We start from the raw sequence: 16,795 nt of genomic DNA, 5'->3' as shown, positions 1-16,795 counted from the left end.
GCAGTGTATTCAATAAACAGTAACAGGTATTTCGTAGTCTCGCACTGATGATGTCACCTAATTGGGTAGTGAAACATCTGCAAGAAAACCACCAAGCTCAGAGAGCACCGAGGATCCCACAGTTCTGTTAGCTTTGCCTTCAGGCATCCTGTTAAGCCACCAGGTTTTGTTGTGTGAACTCAGAATCACTGGGGTTCATCAACCCTACAGCCCAGTGAAGATGTGAACCGTTGAACCCTGAAAAAGACAAGCCAGGACTTTGTGTGATGTACACACCGAGTCCCAACATTCTTATCAATTTTGAGTTCTCTCTTTTCCTTGATCTTCTCTAGGTTTCTGCAATCCACGTGCTTCAGACATTGGTCCGTGGTTCCAACCTTGGACCAGCTCTACAACAACACATCACACCTCTGATGATGGTGGTGTTCAAGGCTCTAAACTCCCCTAGTTGGGCGATGAGAAACGCAGCCAACCAACTGTTGGGTAAATCCATTCATTGTCTTCCCTTGGAATTTTATTTATTTATTTATGAGACTTATATACCGCTTTAAGTGCAAGCACTCTCTAAGCGGTGTACACCAGTAAGCAATGTATATATATATATATATTTACATTGCCCCCAACAATCTGGGTCCTCATTTTACCTACCCCGGAAGGATGGAAGGCTGAGTCAACCTTGAGCCGGTGAGATTTGAACCGCTGACTGCTGAACACAATCAGCTAAAGTGGCCCGCAGTACTGCACTCTAACTGCTGCGCCACCTCGAATCTTAGATCTGTTGGATTGCCAGGATGACTTCAACCCAGATTAAGCGAATCGCTGCCGTTGTTAAATTAGTCACACGGTTGTTAAGTGAATCTGGCTTCCCCATTGACTTTGCTCGTCAGAAGGTTGAAAAAAGGGGATCACGTGACCCCGGGATGCTGCAACGGTCATATATGTGAGTCAGTTGCCAAGTGTCCAAATGTTGATCACGTGACCACAGGGAAGCTGCAAGAGTCGTAAATGTGAAAAATGGTCTTCAGTCTCTTTTTTCGCTGCCGTTGTAACTCTGAACGGTCACTAAATGGACTGTTGTAATTGAAGGACTACTTGTAGGGCCAGCTCTGCAGTTGTTGAAAAGAACAAAACCTTGCTCGTGCAAATGATAAATGGAAGCTCTCATCTTCATCAGACTTATTGACGTAGCTCGATCAAACTCAACAGGATTGCAAAATAGAATTATTATCTCTCTTTCAGGAATCAAGGAAGAGGTCTGCTTGCACCCCCAATATATTTGAACATGCATCTTTACGCATACAGGCAATCCTCATTGAGCAGCTGCCCCGTTTAGCGACCATTCACAGTTATGACAGGGAGGAAAAAGTAACTTTGCAACCCATTTTCGTATCGATGACCTTTGCAGGACCACAAAGCCGAGGAAAGCTGAAGTTAGATCATCAGCACCATTACGGTTCCATTTAGCAACTGCTTTGCTTAATGGCCGAGTTGCCGGTCCTCAACTGTGGTCTCTAAACAAGGGTTACCTGTACATTCATTTGTTTTTTTGGAATGCAGTTCTTTCTAACTTCCTATCCTGCTTTCCCTCCAGGTGCCTTGACCGTTCGCCTTCTCGGACAGAAATGGAGTCCGGATGATAGCCATGCCAAGGATGGAGTAAGCCCTGAAGCTCTTTTTGGCCGACATGTTCATTTGAGAAGCATCCTACTCAGAGAATTGACCCTGGCTGTGGAAAGGTCCATATCCGAAGGACCAAGAAGAGGGAAATTCCACCTCTGTCCTTCCCTGTATGCTGTCCTTACTTTTCTGGCCAAGTTGCAGCCCAGCAGAGACACCCAGGACAGGTGAGTTGAGAAGGGGTAGAAGACTCTTTGGTGGGTCCTCAAAACCCAGGTGACATGCCTAAGGTGGACTCATTGAGTCATTTAAAGTTGGAAAAACTATGAAGACTGTTGAGTTCAAGGCCATTCAGTGTGCAGGAGAACCATCTCAACCATCAGCACTGGCTAGCTAACATCATCACTGATGATGTTACCTAGTTTGGGTAATGAAACATCTGGAAGAGAACAACCAAGCTAAGAGAGCACCAAGGACCTCACAGTCCTTCTTCCCCCCCCCTCCTCCTCCTCCTCCTCCTCCTTCCCTTTCCTTCTCCCATCGCCACTTCATGTCAGAATCTAGCTGGATGGTCATAAATGGTGATCAAAGGACTCCGGGACGCTGTTGTAAATCCATGCCAGTTGCTAAGTGCCTGAATTTTAATCACATGACCATTGGGGATTGCTGCAAGGGTCATAAGCACGAGGACCGGTTGTAAGTTGCATTTTCAGTGCCGTTGTAACTTTGAACAAACAAATGGATGTAAGTGGAGGGCTCTCTGTATTCTGTGTGACGTTCCCATCTATTTCACATTAAATAACCTTTTTAAAACCCGTCTGACTTCAGAGGCTTCTGTCCTCAAGACGGTCATTCGAATTTCTCAATGGTCCTCTGTTCTCCTGAGGTTCCACCCCAAAATGATTAATAATAATAATAATAAAGTTGGAAGGGACCTTGGAGGTTATCTAGTCCAACCCCCTGCTCAGGCAGGAAACCTTATATCATTTCGGACAAATGGCTGTCCAGTCTCTTCTTAAAAACCTCCGTTGTTGGAGCATTCGCTGCTTCTGGAGGCAGGTTGTTCCACTGGTTAATTGTTCTCACTGTCAGGAAGTTTCTCCTTAGTTCCAGGTTGCTTCTCTCCTTGGTTAGTTCCCATCCATTGCTTCTTGTCCTGCCTTCAGGTGCTTTGGAGAATAGCTTGACTCCCTCTTCTTTGGGGCAGCCCCTGAGATACTGGAAGAATGCTATCATGTCCCCCCTCGTCCTTCTCTTCATTAAACTGAACATCATTTTCCTCCTCTTTTGCTCCTTTTATTTTCTTCAGCACTCTGACCTGCTTCCTGGAGCCCCTGATCCAGCTGTCAGGAAACCCCATTTATGCTGTTCGGGTGATGGCAGCTAAGGCTTTGGTGCCTTTCATTCCGGTGACGGACTACGGAAAGATCCTTTTACGGTTGGCGTCCAGATTCCCGCAGCCGGAGGCCGGTCTGTCCCATAATGCACTGCACGGGTGTCTGCTGCAAATCCAGGCTGTGTTGAATCAAGCTTTGAGCGCGAATCGGTACGTTTCTTCCCAACAGTGCAAAAATATGTGATACGTAGCCTTTGACCTACGTCCACAATGGAGCCCAAGAGAGACACTGATTGGGTTTGCCCCATTACCTTTCGTGACCCCAGTTGGTAGGCCAATTGCGGCAGTTTGTTAAATTAGTCAGGAGCTTGTGAAATGAATCTGCCTTCCGCGTTGACTTTGCTTGTCACAAGAGGATCACGTGACTGCAATCGTCATAAGTACAAGTCAGTTGAGCAGCATCTGAATTTTGATCTCCCTGGCCATGATGCAATGGTCATTAAGTGGGGAAAATGGTCATGAATCCCTTTTTTTTTCAGTGCCGTTGTAACCTTGAATGCTCACTAAACGAATGCAAACTCTTGGTCTGCATCGTTTTTAAAGAATTCTACTGCCGTCAACAAATAAATATCTGTGTGCACCGCTAAAACGTTTGATTTTTTTTTTCTGATTTGCAGAACACTTTTATTTTGCAAGACACAGTTTACCCTACTAAGTTGATCTTCTGATATTTCAACATCTGATTTTCAGGCTGCACCCTGAGTTGCTGCGGTCCATTGCCTGTATGATGGAAAGCCACATCTGGATGCTGACGGATACACAACAGTGTCCGTTAATCCGTGCCATTTATCTTCAAGTTTTGTGCTTGCTGCTGGGAAGCTGTGCTCCAAGTTTTGTGCAGCAAGTCTGGGAGCTGTTGTACAGGAACCTGGCCAGTCCTAAACCTGGTTTCTCTCCTGTCCAGGTATCCACAACTGTCAGGGCTGAGAGCCAACACAATGGATCAAACACAAAAGTCCCTACTTTTGCTAAATGCCATGCTTTTAATCCCCAAAAAAAATAGGGTGGGACGGAAAATACTCTCAATGTGCTTTTTCATTCTTGAGAAGTGTGGGACCGCAACTCCCATCCTCCCCATCCAGCTTGCTCAGTGTGGATGAGGGGGATGAAGGTCACAGGTTGAGGAAGGTGGGTTCAGAAGAAACTTGGGAGTAAAGCAATGGCTGAAGATGGGTTATCAGCTTGTGAAAAAAGACACGGTCGTCGGACCAATGGATTTTTTTTTTATCCTCTTCCAGCCTGGTTCTTCCATCTTCTGCCAATGGGCCATCAACTTCCTCTGCTATGAAGCCACAAGGCAGGAATCTCCTGAAAGAATCGGTGATCTTAGCCAGCTTCTGCAAAAGGGAAATCCTGACGTGCAAGCCGCTGTTCTAACTTGGTTGTGGGACAACGAAGAAAGGAAAGGTCTGAAGTCAAACAAGGAACTGCAGTTGATATTCGTGGTGAGATCTGATTTCATCTGAGAAGGGACACATGGAATCAGAGTTGTTGTATCTCAACCATTGATCCATACATGTTCTGCAAAGTGCTGAGGTCCTGAAGTCTTCTAAGGAAATGTAGAGAGGACTGTCAAACTGATATCCTCAAATGTTAGGGCAGGGGTCTTCAAACTTGACAACTTTAAGACTTGTGGACTTCAACTCCCAGAATACCACAGCAAGCAGGACCACAGGACACTGGCTGGCTGAGGAATTCTGGGAGTTGAAGTCCACAAATCTTAAAGTTGCCAAGTTTGAAGACCCTTGTGTTAGGGATTAGACCGAAGTTCTCCAGAAGACCTTCTGGTTCCAGTATTGACCAGTTTGATCAAGGTTCCTTTAAAATTCCAGGAGTCAAAGGGCCACATTCATAATGGATGGGGTCCCACATTGCCATAATGTGATCAGTTTGGTTTAGAGTTTGATGTTCTGTGTGAACCTAGGCATTGTGGCTTGCAAGCCATAGGGTAGTATGAAATGTCAACCAGGTCTTCAACAAACCATGGCTTAGCATGATAACGTAAAAACAAAGAACATCCTTCTTTCTCCTCCCCCTTTGAGGAGCACTTTATATTCCCAATTCTGTTACATGGGCATTTATTTTGGACACAAAATATATTTCCCTTTCTTTGCCTTAGGAAAAATTCAAGGAGGTCCTCAGAAACACAGGAGAGCCCACAGTCCTGAAGCTGTACCTGCAAGTTTTTGTTGACCTGTTTGGCGACCTTGCTCAAAGACAGCCTTTTCCAGAGAAATTAGCTTCGGAGTGTGGTGAAATCCTGTTCTTTATGGTAGAGAGTGACCACGAAGGTCCAGGACTCCGTGATCATGCGCTCTGTGCAGCCACATTGTTCCTGAGTCAACAGTAAGTAGTAGCTTGAGGTCAAGAACCAACCATTGATGAGAAATTGAAGGAACTAGGTATGTCTAAGGCAGTGGTTCTCAGCCTGTGGGTCGGGACCCCATTTGGGGTCGAACGACCATTTCACAGGGGTCGCCAAACAACGCCAGTCCGCCATTTTTTTCCCCCTTTTCCTTAGCTGTGCTACTCCCTTTTATTATATTGGCTTTTGAAAGCCAATAGAATAGAGTCTCTTGAATAGAGTCTAATTCTATTGGCTTTCAAAAGCCAATAGGAATTGTCCAGGCTGTCTCTGCCCTGCTGAGCCCGCCAAAAGCCCCATTCTGCCAACGGTGCTGCACCAGTTGAGTAGTCCACGACTTACGACCGGTTGAGTAGTCCTCGACTTACGACCGGTTGGGGGGTCGCGGCATTAAAAAGGTTGAGAACCACTGGTCTAAGGGATCATCAGGACTTGAATCTGAGACACCTTCCTATAACTAAAAGAGGATCTGGTTGGATAAGAAGCAGATGCACAGCCATTCTTGCAGTGTAACTGTCTCTCTTTTGGGACAGCCCCGAAAGTGATCCTTTATGGGAACGATGGATTGCAACGATAGAGCAGTGGAGCGATTCCCTATCAGACGAGGTGCTCAGGATGGCTACAGCCAAAGCCATCAAAGTGGGCGGCCCAGCACGGATTTGGAGAGTCCGGAAATCGTCCAAGTTACTCCTTCGTTCCCAGGTCCTACGGTATGTCCTTCTGCAAACAGCACCAGCACTCACACCTAGCACTTCAGAACAGTTGCCGGGCCCCCCAAATTCTGCAACCAGAATATAACCAGTTGCAATTCTGCCACTTTTCCCATTTTCTGAATTGTCCCACCAGTCTAGGGAGACTGGATTCTTTCCCCAGTGCTCTGACTTGCAAACATTTGGGGGCATTATGGGTAACTAAGTAAGAACTAGAGGGGCGGGATTAAAATCTGCCAACCTGGGCTGCGTGGAGTATTTGGCACTAGGGACGGAGAGCCCTGTGTAGTCTATCTTTTCAAATAATGGAGGGTCACCTCTCTCCTCCTTGCAATTCAGTGAGCTTATTGCGGTGATATCAAAGTCAGGAAAGGAATGAAATTGAAGACAAAATATTAAAAAGAAAAGAGAGAAATTGCAAAGATTCCCTAGCGAAATTAAGCATTTTCCCATTGTTTTGAGGTTTTTCACCACAACTCAACCTTATGATGATGTCCTTGATTTAAAGGTATCTCATCCCATCTTAACCTCAACGTTCTTCCGTGCCACCACTATTTTTTTCCTCATGAACAACACTGGGATTATGGGGCTCACCTTCGCCTTTCTTTCTTGCCCACCGACACCCCAAAACTCATTCAAATTTCTTTCCTCCTTACCCCTTCTTCAGGCTGATCGAGGCAGCAATTCATCTCCTCCAAGACGAAGAGCAAAAGGTGCGTCACGAAGCTGCTTCCTTCGTCAGCCGTTTGGTGCAGACCCCGCCGCCCATCCAGCAGGTTCAACCTCACAACAGTTGCTTCCAGCTCCAGAGCTCCAAGGCTCTGTTCAGCCTGCTACAGTTCCTGCTCGAAAACTTTGGAGACCATCCTTCTACTTTTGCATCTCTGGTGCACCATCTCCCCATGGTAGAACTCAATGAAACCTTGATGGAGCTGGAAAGCCAGGGGTAAGCGAAGAAAGGAACATAGGCAACCAAGGCAGGGACTCTTTTTTGACCAAGTGTGATGCCAGCCAAATGGGTACATCCCCAACTCCAATTAGGAGCATTGGGATCTGCTAGACCCAACAAACTGCCAGTGGGTCTAACTAGTTGAGTCACTGAATCCTGACTGATCCTTCTTCTCCAGGCTTTGAAGCAGATCAAACTTCAGCTCAAACCTGGTTCCATCACAAGGCTTTAGTTGGGAAGTCCTAATTAGAGCACTGCAATCAAGCTTTCCTCCAATTCTGGTTCTCTGAGGAATTATGGGAATTGGGAGTCCAACAGGCTCCGAGTTGGGAGATGTTGCTGCAGATCAATTCATTCGAGGTCAATCTCTCTCTCAGGCTTTGTTTGCCCAACACGCCTCCTTATTAACCCATGTGGGCTGAGTTCACACAACACGTTTAAGCTAAAGTGTGGTTAACTGTTGATGGTTCAGATTTTACGTGAATGTCATTGTTCTCTTCCCAGAGTGATCAACCTCTACAAAGAGGACGAACCCAACGTTTACACCGAGCCAGCAGTCTTCTCTCAGACGTTATTACCCTTTCTACTCCAACTGGTTGACAAGGCATCCACCTCTCAAAAACTTTGGGAGTCAATACAACTCTGGCTAGAAACCACTGGAGCTGGAATCATCTCCGCCATACAATTCTGTAGACAGTGGTGGAGTCAAGGTGGGTCGGGCAAGGCTTCAAGACCGGGGTGCATTCTACAGCTTAAGAACCACGCTCCCAAAGTGGGTAAAACAAGGGCCCAATTTGGAAGGGATTTGAAGGGTGTGAGATCAGAGAGCCAATTTGGTCTGTGGTTAAGGCACCAGGCCAGACACCAGGAGACAGTGAGTTATAGTCCTGCCTTACGCTGGCTGGGTGACTTTGGGCCAATCACTAGTTAGATGAGTTCTAGTCCCATCTTGGGCAGCAAAGCCATCTGAAGGACTTCAGATTAGTACTTCTCTTTCACCTCATAGGGTTGCTGCTGGGGGGAAAACAGGATGAAGGTGTTGGCTACATTCACCACCTCATTTGTAAAAAATAATAAAGGCAGGATATAAATAAACTTTTTTTAAAAAAGGTATCCTGATTATCTGACCAAGGTTTAGTGTGTGGGGGGGGGCCTTCAAACTTGGCCTCTTTATGACTTGTGGACTTCAACTCCCAGAATTCCTCAGCCTGGCATTCTGGGAGTTGAAATCCACCAGTCATACAAGGGCCAAGTTTGAAGACCCCTGCTTTAGTGTGTTGGGCAAACACAGCCAGGGACCTTGAACTGACCCATTTATACGTGGTGTGCAAAGATCTGGTCAAGATGGTGGCCTCCCTGCTCACCTAAACTTTCTGGATCTCATCACAAGCCGGAGACGAACTCCTTGTGTGTTCAATCACACTTGGCCAATAAAGAATTCTATTCTATTTGTGTGTTTCAGAGGACATCCCTTGCCTGCATCTGAAAGCCCTGTCCTGTCCTAAGGTACATTCTGCTATCACAGCACTGCTGGTTAAAGGTATTCTTGTGGCCCACGTCTTAAAGAACTTGGAAACTGGGAGGCAACCCAGTCACATCCCAGGAATTAGCATCTCTTCCCAGGAGCTGAGTTGCACCATCCAGTCCTTACAGGACCTGCTCCATCAGCGTGGAATAGCTATTATGCTTAAGATGGAACAACAGCAAGCAGGACCACAGGACACTAGTTACGCCTAAAGGACTTTTAATAAAACTTTTTTTTTTTTAAAAAAAGAAAGTCATGGGTACATCCCCAAATTAATCCATTCCTTATAGGAATAGCAGAACAACAAGAGTTGAAAGGGACCTTGGAGGTCTTCTAGTCCAACCCCCTGCTCAGGCAGGAGAACTACCATGTGATAGTCCTCATTTTATAACATTTAATAACCGTTCAAAATTAAGACAGCCCTGGAATAGTGACTTGCGACCGGTCCTTGCAGTTATGACCGTGTCTCTGCGGTCATAGGATTAAAATTTGGAGTCGGAGAATAACAAGAGAGTAACTCTTGTTATTCTATTCTAGTCCATCTAGTTCAATTCCCCCCCCCCAAGTAGGAGACCCTTCATCATTTAACGACAGATGCAGCATATTGGGGTCTCGTGACTGCCATCTGCAACCTTCCCAGGGGGCTGCAAGAGGTTAATGGGGGGGGGGGGATTTGATTAATGACTGCAGCAAAGGTCTCAAAATCAGGAATGACTCACTCCTGGGAGGGGGGGGGAGAGTTTTTGGAGAGAAACTATACTGTCAACTAAATAAACAGCAAAAAAATTAGGCTTGCCCACTGGAACAAATAAACAGCACTTTAGTCCTGCTGTGGAGTCTACATCGCCTTGATTAGTTTTCCATTTGCTCTCAACCTGTGTTCTCTTGCTGAGCTGAATGATTTGAAGGAGATAATAGCTTTATTTCGAAACTGGCTTTTGTTACTGCTGACAGAGGTGGCTAGGATTTTTTTGTTTTGTTTTTTAAAGGGAGGCATATAAAATGAAATAAAAAAATCATGGAACCTAACCCTCCATACTATGCATTCATGAGGTAGCCATCTAGCCTTTCCCCCCCAAAATATCCAGACACGGAAGACCGTCAACCTCCAGAGGTAATCCACCGCTGTGGATGATCACCAGGAAGGCCTTCCTTCCACAAAAATCTAAGCTACATTGGTTGATTCTAGGTGCCATCAAGTTGTTGCTGATTTAGTGATCGCATAGATTTTCTCCACATCCCTAGTCTGGTCCTTCAGCTCTTCCAACGGTGCATCGACCAACTTTGTATTGTAGCTGAGTCCATCTTATTATTGGCCATCCTCCTCTTCTCAAAAAACAATGGATGGAAACTAATCAAAGAGACACCTAGCCTAGAATTGAGGAGGAATTTCTAGACAGCGAGAACAATTAACCAGTGGAACAGCTTGCCTCCAGAACTTGTGGGCGCTCCATCACTGGAGGTTTTTCAAAAAGGAGATTGGACAACCACTGGTCTGAAATGATCAAAAGTTCAAAAATTGGCGTGGTTTAAATGAAGCCAAGAGACAAGTGACTTAATAAGCAGGCAACGTTGGTTTTATTGTCAGCATCCAGGCCGGAGAGCTGAGGAATTCCAAAACCAGACTAGTCTTTGGCTGCCAGGGCACACACAGCGAGACATTGAAAACATTTAATTTAAATCCTCCATCTAAGGAAACACCGGATCCTGTAAAAACGCAAGCAACAATCCCCTACCCTGGCCACCTCTGCATTAATTTTATCCTACAGATCAGGGGTTTCCAACCGTGGCCATTTTAAGACAACCTGTGGACGTCAACTCCCAGCATGGCTAACTGAGAAATTCTGGGAGATGAAGTCCACAGGTCTTAAATTTGTTAAGGTTGGATCCCCCCGATATAGACAGTGTACGAAGGAATTTCGAGAATTAACAGCTCACAGGAAGAGAAGTTCATTTACACGGACATTCAGGAAAGGAGAAAGGAAGAGTAGTTATCGTCTCCATCTGGACCACAAATACGAGTTCTCCCTTAGTGCTACCTCCAAGTGTCTGCACCAAAATTCTTCTGGACCAACCAGCAGCAGCAGCACCCAACCGGGTGTGCCTTGACTTTGTCCATCCTCTAATCCCCACCACAAAGCACAGGTTGTATTTAGCCAACCTGCAGCAGGCAGGTGATAATTTGGGGAAGCAGGTGAGTGGACAGGGCAGGAGAAGACCGTCCCCGAGAAGGAAAGAGACACAAGATGCAAAAAAACTTTGGCACTGATTAGTGGAAATGTCCCGACTTGGCACCAAGGCAGAAGAGACAACGGGGCTGCCTTCCCCTTCTTAATACAGTACAAGAATCGGTCAACCAGTGTGGCCTTCACCAGATCCTTGTTCAAAGAAGTTTGGTTCTCAAACTAAGGTAGTGTCTAAGGAGGAGAACAAAAACCCTTTGAAAAGGATGACTGGGGAGGTCTTCTCTCCACCAGATGTCCCAAGGAGCATGGTCTGAAAGAAGAATCGTGTCAATGGCTCCCTTTCGCCCAGAACAATGAAGAACGCAGATCCATCAAGTCTACGGAATGAGTCAATGGGCACAGTAAGGCAGATTCTGTCCGGCCAGCGTGAAGGGAACGTTCCTGTAGGTTCCAGATAGAGACCAAGGGGAAAAGAAGTCCCCAATATATATATTAAAAAAAAAAAACAATACATTCATCTGAACATAAAACCCAAAGTGACAAGCACAAAGGGTGGGGAGGCACATAAAATCCAAAGTTTGGGAGCGAGAAGAAGACTGCAATTTCCAGATGAGCTGATCCTACTTGCCAAGGCTTAGCATCTCCATTGTAAAAGATCAGCGGTCACTACTATTTCTCTAGGGAGAAGATACATGAATGTCCAGGTATCTTGCCTGCATTTGGGTTATGTGAATGGATCTAGAAGGCCTACATGGAGAATGTTTATCCTGCTCTGGGGAGACCTGTCTATACCAGAAGCCTAGGATGTCCCAGGGGCTCGGAGGGGTAGACTTGATCATGAAGAACTGCAAGTTGCCAAAAGAAAACCATGGAAAGGATCATTTTTGGAATGTGTTCAGTGTTTTGGTTACTATTTCTTGAAGTCCAGAAGTGAATGGATACCACCAGAGCAGTGGGATGCAAAGAAAGATATGGACCACGTCTATCTCCTTTGGGTGGAGATAACTTTGTATGGAGTCTTCCGTAAGTCTCGGGATATTGTCTTCCCCAACCTAACGCCCTGAAAGAGTGTTGGACCACAAAACCCAGGGATCCTAGCAGATCCAGCAGTTCTACGGACCTGGGAAGCATCAGGTTGGGAAAGATCCTTTAGACCACCTTGTGCATCACCTTAAGTCAGCTTGAGATCCCTTTTCTTGCTGAAGACCTCTTTATGTTCCACCTCTGTCTTTCCAAAGTGCTCTTTGGTGGAAAAGCATCAAATAAAAATGGCACTAGAAAAACAAATCAGCACTTACACAAACACACACACACGCACACCCCAATCCCAGCTACCTGCACCATCTTCAATCTGTTTTTTTTTTTTTTTTGGAAAAGGAAAGACTTTGTGTCTTGAACTTGTCTTCTAAGAGTGAACAAGTGAGAAAGCCAATAAGAATGTGTATTTTCAAGAAAATCAAGGAAAACCACCCTACCCCAACCAACTGGTCATTCTCTGACCCTCTACCAGAAGAAAACTATTTGATAGTGTGACCCATGGATTCATTTCCATGACCCTGTCCTGCTGATCTCCCAGTTGTAGTCTCACACAATTGACTACTACAATGAAACCTACAGAGAGAAGATCCATCCGCGCGTCGTTCCGATAAATAAGTATCATAAAACGTGACTGATTTGGGGGACTGGAATCGTGTCCTCTTTGCACCCGTGCACTGCGCCCAGTGAGAAGAAAGAAGAATGAAGAAGCACACCACCCTTTCAAATGTTTTCTGCAGTTGGTCACACCTTTTTTTTCCCAGCTGTTGCCTGACAAGGTGGACAGATGACCACCCGGCTCACGGCGGTGAGCTCTCAGTCCGTTTTCCAGACTTTGTTGAGTAGCTTGACCACTTCATCGTAGATGATGAACACAATGGCTACGTCTAAGCAGACTCTTCCCAGACGAGGAATGGTCCCCTTGTAAAACCTATGCAGGAAGAGGAAGCAGAGACAGATCAACCAGGAACCCAAGAAAAGTCAGGGGGATTGTGGGATGCTCACCCTCGGAGAGGTAAGCATCCCAGCGGACCATGACACCCTCCCCCACCCTCGTATCTTTCCAGGCCGTGCCAAACTCACGCTAGAAGTCCTTCGTATTTCATAATTTGGTAGGCGCAATTCAAGGTGCTCTTATACTTATGCGCTTCAAGTCCCTGGAAGCAGAAAGACAAGGGAAAGAGAGGGGAGGCTGGATTAGCAATAGCAAGAAGAAGTGGAGCACTACACAACCTAACAACTTATCTCACTTGGGCTCCAGCTGATCACACCCATTTCGTTTCTGATTCCAGTTTAAATTCAGTGAGAATCACAACGGATTGAGTTGAACAACTCAACCACCCTCCTCTCTTTGCTGACAGCTTTCCCAGGTAGAACAGACAAGAAACATGACCAGGTGAGCTAGTTCTACTTTACGGTAAGGCTACGTTAACAGAATCTTGCAAGTCTGAATGTACAAATCTCCCACTGTCTCCTTTACAGCCTGAGAAACTGGGGAGGGTCCCTTGTTGAGTTTCTTGCCCCACCCATTGTCCAGCTGTGGGGTAAGCGGTCCCTTATCTGACCGTTCCCTTGGAAGCATCTCTTTGCCCAGTCTCCCAAAGTCTTTCCCACATACCATTGTAGACCCCCTCCTATACTGCTTGAGAAACTAGGGAGGGTTCCTTGCTGAGTCTCTTGGCCCACCCATTATACAGCTGTGGGCTATGCTGTCTCTTATCTGACTGCTCCCTTCTTTCTTTTTCTGCCCCATCTTTCAAGGTCTTCCCACATATTGTTATGGCCGCCTGCTTTACAGCCTGAGAAACTAGGGAGGGTCCCTTGCTGTGTCTCTTGCCCCACCCATTGTCCAGCTGTGGGGTAAGCAGTCCCTTATCTGACCATTCCCTTGGAAGCATCTCTTTGCCCAATCTCCCAAAGTCTTTCCCACATACCGTTATAGCCCCCTCCTATACTGCTTGAGAAACTAGGGAGGATCCCTTCTGAGCTTCTTAGCCTACCCATTATGCAGGAACTAATGAGAAATTCCCTGACCGTGAGAACAATTAATCAGTGGAGCAGCTTGCCTCCTGTAGTTGTGGGTGCTCCATCGCTGGAGGAAGAAAAGATTGGACAGCCCCACTTGTCCAAAATGCAACCAGGTCACCTGCCTTGAGCAAAGGGTTGGATGAAAAGACCTCTGAGGTCGTTTCCAGCCCTTTGGGTCTATGCTTTCTACTTTAAATGAACGAAATAGAATGAAAACAAGAATTCAGCAAGGCTCTCCCAGGCATGCACTCCAAACGAGGCAAAAGGCTCACGTTTGCTGAAAAACAGCTTAGCTAATCAAGAGAGGTTTGGAGTTTGACCTTCTCCTCATTGTGGGACCTAGTCAAAGACACAGAGACCACCAAAGATCGACTCTCTGCATTCTTCCGATCCCTAGAAGTGCGGCTCAGCTCTAAAATCCACGCCATGAGCCACCAGATTGGGAACCCATAGCTAAGAGTGGTTAAAACCCCAGCCTACCTGCATCCTCGTCTTCACAACATCTAACGGGGTGTTACCAAAGACGCTGGCAGCCCCAGCGAACGCCCCAAATATTCCCGTCACAAGTGGGTTAATCTCTTTGTTGGGATTGTCCCCTGAAAGGAAATAAACATAGATAAGAAAGAAAGAAAGAAAGAAAGGAAGGAAGGAAGGAAGGAAGGAAGGAAGGAAGGAAGGAAGGAAGGAAGGAAGGAAGGAAGGAAGGAGGGGAGGGGCTATTCTTTCAATACAAATCCGGCTTTCTTCATTAAATTATATTTGCACTGATTGACGGCTCTCAGTTCTTCCCAAGTAGAACAGAGAGGAAACACAATCAAATGAGCTATCAAGTTCAGAGAGCACCAAGGGCCCTCATTCCAACCCTGAGCTACAAATATTCTCCTTTATTGAGTTTCTTTCTCTGCCCATTGTGAGCTGTGGGCTACATCGTCTCTTATCTGATTGTTCCCTAAGCAGGTCTTTTCTTCCATCTCCCAAGGTCATTCCCACATACCATTACCATGGTCAACAAGCCCCAAAAAAATCCATATGATGCACGGGAAAGACCAATCTATAAGGAATAAAAGCATGCTCCAACACTGGAAGTTTTTAAGAAGAGACCGGACAGCCATCTGTCTGAAATGGTGTAGGGTTTTCCTGCCTGAGCAGGGAGTTGGACTAGATGACCTCCAAGGTCCCTTCCAACTTTACTATTATTATTATTAAGCACATCTTTACTCGAGAAATACAATTAGCACCAACTTTTCAGGGGTGTTTCATTCCACCTCTTTACGGTCTCTTCTCCCCCAGGTTTTGTGAAGATGGACTGAATGAATCTCCACACCATTCCAGAATTTTCTTCTCGCCTTCTCTGTGTGAGATCAGCTCCCCCAAGGAGAAAGATTTCATAGGCCTTTCACACTCCCATCTAAAACATAACTCCCTACAGCTATAGCAGAAAAGCTCTTGTTGACTTTTAGGAACAGAAACATCCAAAGTCCTGTTTGGGTGTGTCGGGATTCATGGCTGGGCCCCAGAAAATGTGTTCCAAAGTTAAAACTGTACATTGCTCAGGACTTAAAGAGAGCCAATTAGAAGAATCTCAGAGGAAAAGGGACAGAAATTAAGTTTTTAAAAGAGGGATGTGACTCACCTTTGTACCAGTTCCTCAGAGCTGTCATGACGAAGAAACGGATGGCTTGGTTAGATCCTTGTTTGAGGACTGTGGCAGTTAAACCTTGATAGGTTCCTTTCAACCCTACAAGACAGGAGATGAGGGAAGACTTAACTGTGGTCATAAGTGAAGGACTGTGTCAACCCTGCTAACATCGGAAGTTTTTGCATTGACAACAGATGGAAATGCAGCCATTTTCTTCTTTTTGCTTTTAGAGTTAGATGATGCTGGCGAGGAGAGGATGTGCACGAGAGTCTAGCTAGACATAACAACACTGAACCTAGTGTGAGAACCAAGGGTGTTGAAATAAGAGATGATAAAGAATTGGCCCTTCAAACTAATTGGGGGATGTGATTTATGACTGTTAACTGGGGGAGGGAATTGTGTTTTGATACTATGTGCTCAGGGGAGGGGAATTCAGTTTTTGGTTTCGATTATGTTTGTGCCAATGTTATGCTAGTCAAATAAAGATTCTTTAAGGTAAACCATGCCTCGAAGTTCTTTGAAGAGTTTCATCTGTCGGAACCATGATAGACTGCCTGTACTTTCTATATTACATTCAGCTTCTTCTAAATAAGACTAAATCAACCAGCTTCACCAATATTTAAACCCCGCCGATTTCCAATTCTGCAGATAGAAGAAGGAGAAAGATATTGTCTCCCTGCCACAGATCCACGTTTCTCACCTTGTTCCCGAACGATCTCCCGCACGCCATGAAAAAAACCTCGGTATTTTGGGTTGGGAGAACATTGGTCATGGATGAACTTCACCTGCAGAAGAAGTGCAGCAGAGGAGACGACAAGAAGCGTTACTCCAGAGAAGGGTTTGAGACGATTCTTGGCACCCCAGATTTGCAAAGAAGGTTCCTCTCCACAACAGACACATGTCCTCTTTCTTTCAAGGTTTTTTTTTTACCTTGATGGTTTCCATGGGGCAGACCACCACCACGGCTTCGGCCACACCAGCCCCCAAACCGGCAAGAAGGCCACGGGTGCTGTCCAATTTTCCATCGGCATCTCTCATGTGGTTGCTCAGGAACTCAAACATGCCAAACCTAGTCAGGGGAAAAGAGGAGGCCGGTGGGCCCGGGGTAGAACAAGGAAGGTCCTCTATAACATTTCATGACCCAACTAGATACCATTTTCAGTGCACAACTTGACCATTACCTACTTGGGTCATGAAACATCTGCAAGAAAACCACCAAACTCACAGTCCACCAAGGATCCCTCGCTTCCTCCTGTTTTTAAGTCACCCCTGAGCTTCAAAGAGCGAGTTTTCCATGAACATTTCAAAGCAATCAAAGCTCTCCCTTTTTGCTGAAAAGTTTCAA

General features: G+C 45.9%; 2 protein-coding genes across 3 annotated transcripts in view; one reads left to right on the top strand and one right to left on the bottom strand.

The window, feature by feature from the left end:
* Positions 1-11,254, top strand: part of LOC120303212 (thyroid adenoma-associated protein homolog) — a 27,263-nt gene extending 16,009 nt beyond the window's left edge. The window contains exons 22-31 of the mRNA XM_039332533.1: positions 333-483; positions 1,592-1,844; positions 2,927-3,163; positions 3,704-3,917; positions 4,252-4,458; positions 5,133-5,359; positions 5,912-6,088; positions 6,756-7,034; positions 7,542-7,747; positions 8,500-11,254. Coding sequence (XP_039188467.1) covers positions 333-483; positions 1,592-1,844; positions 2,927-3,163; positions 3,704-3,917; positions 4,252-4,458; positions 5,133-5,359; positions 5,912-6,088; positions 6,756-7,034; positions 7,542-7,747; positions 8,500-8,774 — 2,226 coding nt within the window. The 3' untranslated portion in view covers positions 8,775-11,254. The remainder of the gene's footprint in view (positions 1-332; positions 484-1,591; positions 1,845-2,926; positions 3,164-3,703; positions 3,918-4,251; positions 4,459-5,132; positions 5,360-5,911; positions 6,089-6,755; positions 7,035-7,541; positions 7,748-8,499) is intronic.
* Positions 10,118-16,795, bottom strand: part of SLC25A1 (solute carrier family 25 member 1) — a 19,293-nt gene continuing 12,615 nt past the window's right edge. For both annotated transcript variants that reach the window (XM_039332534.1, XM_039332537.1), the window contains exons 4-9: positions 16,381-16,519; positions 16,151-16,235; positions 15,445-15,549; positions 14,292-14,407; positions 12,867-12,940; positions 10,118-12,714 (exon numbers count right to left, since the gene is read on the bottom strand). In XM_039332534.1, coding sequence (XP_039188468.1) covers positions 12,600-12,714; positions 12,867-12,940; positions 14,292-14,407; positions 15,445-15,549; positions 16,151-16,235; positions 16,381-16,519 — 634 coding nt within the window. In that variant the 3' untranslated portion in view covers positions 10,118-12,599. The remainder of the gene's footprint in view (positions 12,715-12,866; positions 12,941-14,291; positions 14,408-15,444; positions 15,550-16,150; positions 16,236-16,380; positions 16,520-16,795) is intronic.

The sequence above is a fragment of the Crotalus tigris genome, unplaced genomic scaffold, assembly GCF_016545835.1.
Source record: "Crotalus tigris isolate CLP2741 ecotype Arizona unplaced genomic scaffold, ASM1654583v1 scf7180000024461.5605484, whole genome shotgun sequence".
NCBI lineage: Eukaryota > Metazoa > Chordata > Lepidosauria > Squamata > Viperidae > Crotalus > Crotalus tigris.
The sequence above is the reverse complement of the archived record's forward strand: the minus strand, read 5'-3'. Positions and strand labels throughout refer to the sequence as shown.